The sequence below is a fragment of the Octodon degus genome, unplaced genomic scaffold (assembly GCF_000260255.1).
Source record: "Octodon degus isolate 3935 unplaced genomic scaffold, OctDeg1.0 scaffold00007, whole genome shotgun sequence".
NCBI lineage: Eukaryota > Metazoa > Chordata > Mammalia > Rodentia > Octodontidae > Octodon > Octodon degus.
The window spans coordinates 924,405-935,837 of NW_004524583.1; the positions used below are offsets into that span (position 1 = coordinate 924,405).

The following is an 11,433-nucleotide window of genomic DNA, read 5'->3' on the forward strand; positions in this document are numbered from 1 at the left end:
ATATATTTGATATTTGGGATCAAACTCAGGACCTTGCACTTGTCAGGCAGGCACTTATCCCACTGAGCTATCTCCCTCGCCCTGTAAAGCAAATATTAGCACACATTAAAATCAAATAGCATTAACATAATTGTAATTGAGGAACTCAGTACCCCACTGTAACAAATAGATGGATCAACCGAAAGAAAATTCAATAATTAAATACCAAAATTGTTAAACAGATTTAATGCAATACTAATCAAAATACAAATAGTGTATCTCAGAGAATTAGAGAAAACAATCTTAAAATTTATTTGGAACCAGAAGAGACCTAGAATAGCAAAAGCAATTCTGGGCAAGAAAGGCAGAGCAGAGAACATGACAATTCCTTATTTGAAATTATACTACAAAGATAATTGATTAAAAAGACAGCATGGTACTGGCAAAGAAAGCAGACCCATCTATCAATGGAACAAATTAAAAGATCCAGAAACAAATCCAAACATATTCGGCCACCTTATTGTGCACAAAGGGGCCAAGCACCTTTACTGGAAGAAAGATAGCCTCTGTAATAAATGGTGCTATAAAATTGGCTTTCCACATGCTGAAGATTGAAACTAGGTTTAGGTCTTCCACCACACTAAACTGAAATCAAGACTGAACAAAGATCTAAATATGAAAACAGAATCATTAAATCTTCTGCAAGACAGAACAGGTAGAACTCTTGAAGACATTTGTGTAGGCAAAGATTTTATGAACAAAATCCTAACTACACAGGAAATGCACAAAGAATAACTACCTGCAATTTCATGATATTAAAAAGCTGTTGCACAGCAAGAAAAACCACCAGCAGAGTGAAGAGACAAACCAGAGTTGGAAACAAATTTCACCATTGTACCTCACACAGCAGGATATCTGGAATATAAGAGCTCAAAATATCAACCCCCCAAAATGGAAAGACCCAATCCAAAAATGGGAATCTGAAATGACTACACACTTCTTTGATGAAGTAGAAATGGAAAATAAATATATGGAAAAATGCTCCAGTCACTGGTCACTTGAGAGACGCAAATTAATACAATCCTGAGATTCTATGTCTGGAAAGAATGGCTATTCTCAAAAAAATCAACCAATAACAATTGTTGCTTGGAATGTGGGGAGAAAAAGAACCCTTCTCTACTGTTAGTGGTAATGTAGATTGGTGCAACCAGCATGGAAATCAGTGTGGAGTTTCCTCAGAAGACTAAAACTAGAGGTTCTGTTTGATCCAGCTATTCCTCTTCTTGATATCTTTCTGAAAGAATTAAAAGCATCATACCATAGTGATACATTCACATCAGTGCTTATAGCAGCCAATTTGTAATAATTGATTCTTGGAAACAAATGCCTCTAAGTCAAGGAATGGATAAAAAAAGATGTGGGTTTTTTTATACAATGGAGTGCTAATCTGACTTAAAGAATAAATTTGAGGCATTTCTAAATAGCTCGACGTACTTTGAGATCATAATCTTAAGTGAAATAAATTAGGCACACAGGTTTAAATACTGCATCTTTTCTCTGCTATGAGAAACAGAAAATTGTGGTAAGGCCCAAATTGTATAATAGATATTGAGAAATAATCATAACATGTTAAAATGGGAAGGAGAAAAAGGGAGTGCAAAAGAAAGAGATAAGAAAAAGAAAATAGAAAAAACTTGAAACAAACTTTGGTAAATAAGGAAGGGAACAGGGATTAAGGAAGGAGAAGAGAATATTAAAAAAAAGGGTATATCACATACAGTAACAAATTTTCTCTTTTTTCATTTAGTAGTTTTTAGTAAGGGTCTACAGGGTCTATAGGGCCTCACTACATAGATCAGACTCGTAGTGATGCACCTGTGTTCAGCCTCCCAAAGAGCTGGGATGACAGGTGTATGTCACCACGCCCAGTCTCAATCATGTCTCAGTACCCCCCCAGGGGTGGAGCCGGCACGGCAGGCTGGGGATCAAATCTGGCTGCTGCCTCTGCCTAAGCAGGCACTTTAACCCACTGAACTATTTGGCCAGCCCTCGAATACAAATTTTCTATGAAGAATATGATCACCATGTATATCCAAATTGTACCAATAAGTTTTTTTTTAAAGGCAACATGATTTTTCCAAATATCCATAATTTGTCAGTAAAGAATTAATAGCTCAATGAACTCTGAAGACAGGTAAAAATATAAAGGAGCAGTTTAACAAAGAAATGGATAGTCTGAAGAAGTCTAAACCAAAATTCTGTAAATTAAAAGCTAAACAAGTCAAGTGAAAAGCAGAGTAGAAAGTCTTACCAATAGACAGGACCAAGCAGAAAACAGTTTCAGGGCTTGACAATAAGTTCAGGAATTATTAATCAAGACACCAATAAGGAAAAGAGTTAGAAACTGTGAACAAAACATCCAAGAACTCTGAGACACACAAACCAAACCTACAGAAATTTCTGGTAGATAAGAGGGCACTGAGGTTCTGAATAATGGTATGGAAAATCTATTTAATTGTAGAAAGCTTCCCAAACCATGGGAAAGACATAGAAATCCAGGCACAGGAAGCACTCAGAGTTCCAAATAAGCATGACCAGAAAAAAACCTCTCCACATGGTATCACAGCTAAAATGACAAGAGCATAAAATAAGAATATTGAAACCATGGGGAGAAACACCAAGTAACTTACACAGGCAAATCCATCAGGATTTGTTTCAGACCTCACTAAAGAAAGTCTTAAGGCCAGAGGAACATGGTATGGGTGTATTTCAAGCCCTGACAGAAAATAACTGCCAATCTAGATTATTATGGGCAACAAAGCCAACCTTCAAATTTGAAGGAAAAATCATAAAGGAAGGATTGTGAGGAGAACACCACAATGCCAGGAATTGGCAGAAACCTTTCTATAATAACTCTGGATTAAAATGGCTTTAATCTTTCTACTAAAACACAAAGACCAACAGACTAGATCTAGAAATAAGACCCTATATTTTGCTGCTTAACACACACACAGACACACACACACACACACACACATACACACACATATACACATCACTAGCAAAGATACACACAGACTGAAAGTAAAAGCATAGAAGTAGCTATATTTATGTCTGAACAATCTATCTTCAAAACAAAACTAATCAGCAAGAAAAAGAAGGCTACTATCTATTGTAAAGGAAGTAGTCCAAGAAGATATAAAAATTATAAATATATATGCACTGAATATTGATGAACCTAATTATATAAAACAAAAATTACTCAACATGAAAAACACATAGGCCCCAATCCATCAATAATGGGTGAACTCAGTGATCATTCAGATCCTCCCTTAAAAATCATTCAGAAAACCAGAGTTAAATTCTACCATACCTCAAATAAATTTAATAGAAGTCTACATAATATCCCATCTAATAACTACAAAGTACAAATTATTGTTTCTATTATTTTTTCACCTATCTTTATTTTTATTTTTTTCCATAGTTTTATTGAGAAACAAATAGCAATGAGACAGTTTCCAATCAAATTGGTAGGACAGTTTCAATAATTAACACATTGCATACATTCTTCCTAGTAGTTAACTGCTGTACAAGATGTGGACTTGATATCCTATTTACAAACACCATTAGAACAAATTGCTCTATTCATTAAGAGAATGTAACTATATATATCTATCCTAACCACTTTGAATACACAGATACAAAATGCACATTCATCTGTATCCCCTTTTCTTTGTTAAGTTCCGTTATTTGAATATTATTGGTGTGTAAACTCAGCAAAACATTCTAACAGAGTTCAGTAGCCCATAAGAGTATTGGGTCTTCCACTTGATTGGCAATGTCAGAAATTGTTGATCTGAGTCCCCTACAGCTCAACATAACAGCATGGCTTTACTTCTTATACTTCGTTTTTATACTTTTCTGCTGGATGGTTGTTAGCAGCTCATGAAACATTCTCTGAAATATGTTGTATTTTCAGTTCATGAGGCAAAATTTAATGAATATAAAAAACAAATAAATTTATTCTATTATGTCAGATCACAATGAGAAAAGACAAATAAAAGAAACCACAGAAACTGGAAACAATATGGATACTAAATAACTCACTTTTAAACACTCACTTGGTCATCAATAAAATCAGAAGGAAATTTTAAAATTCTAGAGTCAAATGAATATTAAATATTTCAAAATACTGGGAATAGAGTAAGGACATTTTTTAATTAATTTTTGAGAAACAAATACAATGAGACAGTTTCAAAACTGGTTAGTGGGACAGTTTCAATAATTAATACATTGCATATTGTTGTCTTCATAGTGGTTATTCATACCACAAGATACAGACATGATAGCCTGTCAAAACACTGTTAGTACAAATCTTTCTTCTCAGTGAATTAAAAGAAAGTAGCTATATATCTATCCTAACTATTTTGTATATACAGATACAAAATGATCCTTCATTTGTATCCCCTTTTTTGTTTATTTTTGTCAGAGAAGGGTATTTCATTGCCATTTAAATATTGTAGGTGCATGAATTCAGCAAAATGATCCAATATAGTCCAGTAATCCATAATAGTAGTGGGTTATCCATAGGACTGGCAATGTCAGAAGTTGTTGACTTGAGCCTTTTACAGCTCAGCATATTAATACGGCTTTACTTTTTATACCTCATTTTTATACTCTTCTGCTGGATGGTTAAGACCAAGATAAGGCAAGACCTATATAACAAGAAATGTAACTTTTGTGTCTGACAAGGTCAGTCAAATCTCCTCAGGATTTACCCTGAAATGCTGTACCACAGTTTGTAGATCCTTTGTCAGTGCCAGCCAAGTGGATGAGTCACAGCCATTGTTTGACCAACTTGCTCTCTGTGAAAGCCTGAAACAATGTTTTCTCTCCCTGTAACTCTTCTCAGGCACACTCTATATCGTCAATCACTTTCCTCTGTGGCCCATAAGGGCATTTTTAACAGGAAAGTTTATAACTACAAGTGCTTACATGAAAAAACAGAGATAACAAATAAGTAATCTAATGATGCATCTCAAGGTCTTAGGAAAAAGAAAAAAAAAACAAATGGAAAGGAGTAATTAAGATTGGAGCTGAAATTACTGATATAGAAAATAAAAGAACAATATACAGGATCAATGGAACAAGAGTTGGTTGAAAAAATAAACAAGATTGATAAACCAAACTAAGCAAAAGAAAGGTAAAACCCAAATCAGTAGTTAGAGAAGAGAAAGAGGTTATTATACAAGACATCACTGATAATCAGAGGAATATTAGTGACTACATAGAAAACTAATAAGTTAGATAATCTAGAATAAATAAAGAAATTGCTAGACATGCACAACCTATAAAAGCTTAAGCAAGAAACTACTGCATGAGATAGAAAAAGGACACTTCCAAACACATTTTATATGGTTAGCATCACCCTCATACTGAAACCAAACAAGATAAACAGAATTAAGGAAAGCAAAAGGGAGGGAGGAAGAGAGGGAAGGAGGAGGGAGAAAAGGAAAGGAAACTATGACCATACATGCAGAAATACTAAATAAAATACTTGCCAAGTGAATTCAACGCATTTTTTAAAAAAATCATACTCTATGATCAAGTGGACTTCATTGCAGGCATACAAGAGTAACTTAACATATGCAAACAAATGAAAGCAATAGGCAACATAAATAAAATTCAGGTTCAAATCATGTGATTATCTCAATTAGTACAAATAGATATCTCTGACAAAATTCAATATCCCTTCATTATAAATGCCCTGAAAGTAGACAATAAAGAATCATTCCTCAATGTAGTACAGGCCACATATGACAAACCCATAGCCAGCATCATTCTGGATGGAAAAGAACTGAAAGCTCTTCCTGTAAAATCAGAAACAAGGCAAAGTTGTTCAGTCTTACCACTCCTGTTAAATATAGTTCTTGAAATGTTAGAGCAATTATATAAGAACAAGAAAGAAAAAGGATACCAAAAAAGTCAAATCACCCTTATTTATAGATGGCATGATTGTATAATAAAAGAATTTCCGTGCTAATAATTTGGTAAAGATATAAAATCAACATTAAAAAGCAATAGCTTTTCTAGTCCTTACAAATTTACCAGATGAGAAAAAAATTAGAAAAACAATTACAATCCCAATAGCTTTTAAAATAAAATACTTATGATCAATTGAACTAAGAAGGCGAAATAAGGCTACAATGAAAATTCTAGAACACTGAAGAAGCTAAAAATGCTAGAAGGTGGCACAACTTCCCACATCTGTGAAGTAGCAGAATTCATATTGTTAAAGTGGTCATACTGGGCCGGCCAGATAGCTCAGCAGACTAAACACCTGCCTGGGCAGGCTCAGGAACTGGGGTTCAGTCCTGGGCTGGGGTGCTGGCCTCACCCCCAGGACATGCAGAGACAGTGACTGAGACTGGACTTGGTGGCACACTCCTGTAATCCCAGAGCTTAGGAGGCTGAAAACAGGAGGGTCACTACAAGTCTGATCTGTGTAGTGAGACCTGGTAGACCCCATACTAAATACATAAAAAAGCAAAGAAAAAAAAATAAGATGGTCATGCTATCAAAAGCTTCCTACATGTATAAGCCCCCTCAAAATGCCAGTGACATTCTTCAGAAAGCTAGAAAAACAATTCTAAAATTAATATGGAAACACAAAATCCCAGAATACCAAAGGAATCTTTAACAAGAGCAGGCCTAGAAGCAGCCCAATATCTAACATACAATTATACTATAAAATCATAGGAAGAGGGACCAGGGAGATGGCTCAGTAGAATAAGCACTTGCCTGGCAAGTGCAAGGGCCTGAGTTCAGTCCCCGGTTCCGCCAAAAAAAAAAAAAAAAAAAAGAAAGAAGGAAAGAAAGAAAGAAAAAAAATCATAGGAAGAAAACCAGGATGATACTGGTTCAAAAATACACACATGCACCAATGAAATACAATGGGTCACACAGAAAAGAAAGCCCTACAACTACAGCCATTTGAGTCTAGACAAGGGAGCAATAACATTGGAGAAAAGACAACCTCATTAACAAATGGTGTTGGGAAGACTGGCCATGTACACAAACAATACTGAAACTAGATCTCTATCTTTACATAAAAATCAACCAAAAATAGATCAAAGACCTCGGTATTAGACATGAAACTTCTAAAAGTTTCTGAATAGGACCCCTATGGGCAACAATAGCAAGAATCAACAAATGACAATACATCAAATTAAAAGGTTTCTTCACAGAAAGGGAACAGAAGCAGTCTGCACTGTGTGAAGAAAATCTTTACCAGCTATTCTTCTAATAGGGAATTAAAATCTAGGCTATGCAAATTGGTCAAGCAATGGTCGTGACTCATCCACATGGTTGACACTGACAAAAGATCTACAAACTGCTATACAGGGTTTCAGGGTAAGTCCTGAGGGGATTTGACTGACCTTGTCAGATACAAAAGTTACATTTCTTGTCATATAGGTCTTGCTTTATCTTGGTCTTAACCATCAAAAAGTATAAAATCAAGGTATAAAAAGTGAAGCCATATTAATATGCTGAGCTGTAAAAGGCTCAAGTCAACAACTTCTGAGCCAGTCTTGCTGATAACCCACTACTATTATAAACTACTGAACTATATTGGATTACTTTGCTGAATTCACACACGTTCAATATATGAATGGCAATGGAATACACATCTCTGACAAAAGAGGGGACATCTACAGACCATTTTGTAGTGGAAAAAATATACAACCTGTGTATACAAAATAGTATAAATATACAGCTACTTTCTCTTAGTTCAATGAGAAGGTTTTGAACTAATAGTGTTTAGACAAGATATCATGTCTGCATCTTGTACTAGGAACATCTACTACAGAGACAATATGCGATGTATTAATTATGTAACTGTACTACTAACCTGTTCTGAAACTTCTCATTGCTACTTCTTTCTCAATAAAATTATTAAAATATAAAAAATTAAAAAATAAAATCTAGGCTATGCAAAGAACTCAAAAAAACACACCAAAGCTGAAATAGCTTAATCAAGAAATGAGCAAATGAATACCTCAAATGGAGTGCAAATGATCACTAAGTATATAGTTATTCTACTGAGCCATCTCCCCAGCCCCTAAGTATATAGTTTTAAAAAATGTTCAACACTTTTAATCATTAAGAAAATGATAATCAAAACTACATTGAGATTCCATTTTAATCCAGACAAAATGGCTATTATCAAGAATACAAAAAATGTGGTTATGATGCAGGGGTCATGTAGAGGTAAACTTCTACACTGTTTTGGGAATTAAATTGGTTCAGTTACTATGAACCAAATTAATATGGAGCTTTCCCAAATGAAAACTAAAATTAGATCTACCATTTGATCCAGCTATACGACTCTTCACTATAAATGCAGAACACTTAAAGTCAGTTGCAGGGATATCTGCAAACTCACATTTATTGTGGTGCAATCATAAATACCAAGAAGGATAACCAGCCTAGATGCCTATCAATGCTTGAATGGAGGAAACGTAATGTATAAACATAATGGAACATTATTCAGCCTTAAGCAAAAATGAAATTTTATTTTCAGGAAAATGGATAGATCTAGAGGTCATCATATTCAGCAAAAAAGTCACCCAAAAACACAAATATTGCATGTTCTCCACAATAAGTGGGACCTAAAACAGAGGAGAAAAAGCAGGACAGCAATCATTGTTAGATAAGTGTAAGGAAATAAGGAGGAGGGAAGGTGCAGTGGCAAGTCATGAGGGAATGGATGTGATCCAAATGTGTTAAATGTATTGAAACTCAAACAAACAAACAAAAAAATCATGAAACTAGGGGGAGGGCAAGGCAAGAGTGGATGGATGTCAAAAATGGTTAAGCTATGTTATGTACACAGGCAATCTGCCAAGTGAAGCCTATTAGTCTGTAAATCTAGTATGCACTCATGGAAAAAATGTCAAGAAAATAAAACTTACTTATCCTTTCAGAAAAAAAAAGATCAAAAAAAAAAAAAAGAATCCATTAACAGTTGTTCTGGGGGCTTACCGGTTATCTCAGTTGTTTAAGTGCCTGCTTGGGCAAATCCAGTCAGGCTTGCAGAACCGCCCTTCCGTTCCCAGCTCCATATGCCACACCATGCCTGGACTTAAAGTAGCCTGAGACAGCCAAAAAATTTTTTTAAAAAAATCCTTGTCAACTTTTGGGCCAGCCAAATAGCTCAGAGGATTAAAGTGCCTGCAAGCAGGCGCAGGGCTTGGAGATTCGATCCCCCGGGCTTGCCGTGCTGGCTCCACCCCCCCACCCCCAGGCACGCTGAGATAGCAATTGAGACTGGACGTGGGGGAGCACGCCTGCAATCTCCGCTCTTCGGAAACTGTAAACAGGCAGATCACTATGAGTCTGATCTAGTAGTAAGACCCTGAACACCCTGTAGATCCTTCCCTAAAATACAGGGGAAAAAAATTGTTCTTAGAGAATTTCAGTTGACACTGAAAACTGCTCATAATTCAATGTAAAATTAGTACAAAGTATTAAGTTAAAGAAAAATAGACAATGGATTTATATTAAGCTTCATAAACAAATAATGAACTAAGAAATTGTGTTTTTCTTATAGGACTGGGACTATGTAATGCAATTAAAGCTTAGTAACATTTATATAAAAGACATACCAAGAATCATCAAAAGTGATATCTACGAAGAACATGTAACCTATGTTTTCCTCATACATGGATCAGTGGAAGATTGTCACCTACGGAAACTGTACCATGCACCTTTCTTAATTCCTGCAACATGCCATCAGGTAAAAAAAAAAAAAAAAAGATCCAAGTGTTTGAGTCAATCTGCTTTATGTCCAATAACGTACAGGCAACAGAAAACTTGCCGTGCTAACCAGGCTTTCCCCCTGTCTCCTCTTCCCACCTCATCTTCACACAGACCCGCATGCACACTGGTTGCCTAAGCACAAGTTGTTTACATTCAGTGCCAGAGAAATAGACCAAGCTGTACATTTTGACCACAGTGAGATTTTGGTGAAATTGTACACAGCAAAGGAGGAGCTATTTACCCATATCTTGCAGAAAGACTTTTATCAACAGTACCCTAGATAAATTCTGCCAGGCTCTGACAAATTAAATATTACTCATTTCCCTCAGGTATTTTGAAAGAGATATAAGAGGTTACATTCATTTTCATAGTTAAACTGTTAAGTGACTTCCCTTACCTGAGAACCTGAGCTATGTGCAAATAAAAATTGTACGTGTGTAAGGATGTGTGTGAACAGGTGTGATTGATGGAGATTAAGAGGTCCTTGTGAAGCCAAATCAGAAGGTACATACAATACAGCTGCATGAAGAGGGACCTAGAATCAGTTAAATTAGGCTCAAATACATTTAAATATATTTTAAAACAATATATAGCACAAATTGTGCTAGCTCTTGAAGTGACAAAGACAAATGAGATGTTCAAGTTGCCCTCAAGAGATTTCTAGACTAAGCAGAAAGAAGCAGATACATAAATATATTAATAAATGTTCACTGGAGGTACTTACAGTAGATGGAGGGTACAAGGGGAAAAAGCTAGGTGGAATATAGCTTCTCTTCCTCCACACAGCAACAAGACTTCCTCTCCCTGCACCCATCTTCTGTGACAACCATGCAGTTTGTGTTGCGTTTTAATCATCAGGAAAATCTTTAACTGTATGGCCAACCATCAGATAGAAAATGGCCAAAGACAATTATGGGAGAATTGGTTCAAACCATTTTAGCAAAGAAACATAAAATGTATACTTTCTTTGAGTGGTGAGATCTACAATTGTTTGCAAAAGACGTGTCAGTCTGCATTGTTGCTGTGCTACTGAGAATCAGGACAATAAGTTATGATCTTCCAAAGAATTCATTGTCAAGTAGATTACTTGACAAGTATTTTGTCAATGTATGTGAACTTGATTATCCTTAATTTTGAAGTTTTATGTTTTGGGTGAGCTTCTTTTGAGAGTAAGTAGAAATATCCAAGAAAAATGTCCTCATACCAACTGAGGACAGGCTTATCTACTGCAGAAGCTGTGTCATGAATTTCCCCAAGTGCTAAATAGTCATCAAATATGTAGAAACAGAGAGATGATATATGCAAAAGAAAATATCCTCAGTTTGGTGGAAGATTATCCAGTGAAACAATAATGCAACATTTTTGAGCCAGAATTTTTATGACTTTATTTATTTCCTGTTCACATTTCTCTTTCCTGTTTTACTTCCATTCTATATTTGGTCTTGGTATAGCTTATTCCTGTTTACTACTGATTTAACTTCTTAGCAGAAATGCCCTTGTAAGTGTTTTGGATAAAGCTGCATCCTAAACACTTGCATGTTATAAGTACCAAACCATGTGTGATTAATCTTATAAAAGTAAAATATGGCAATTGTTAATGTTCACACACACACACACACACACACACACACA

At 35.5% G+C, this 11,433-nt stretch overlaps 1 protein-coding gene across 1 annotated transcript in view; it reads left to right on the forward strand.

Moving 5' to 3' along the window:
• The window catches only part of Slc9c1 (solute carrier family 9 member C1), a 165,127-nt gene that overhangs the window by 129,463 nt on the left and 24,231 nt on the right, over positions 1 to 11,433 (forward strand). The window contains exon 23 of the mRNA XM_004624877.2: positions 9,593 to 9,778. Coding sequence (XP_004624934.2) covers positions 9,593 to 9,778 — 186 coding nt within the window. The remainder of the gene's footprint in view (positions 1 to 9,592; positions 9,779 to 11,433) is intronic.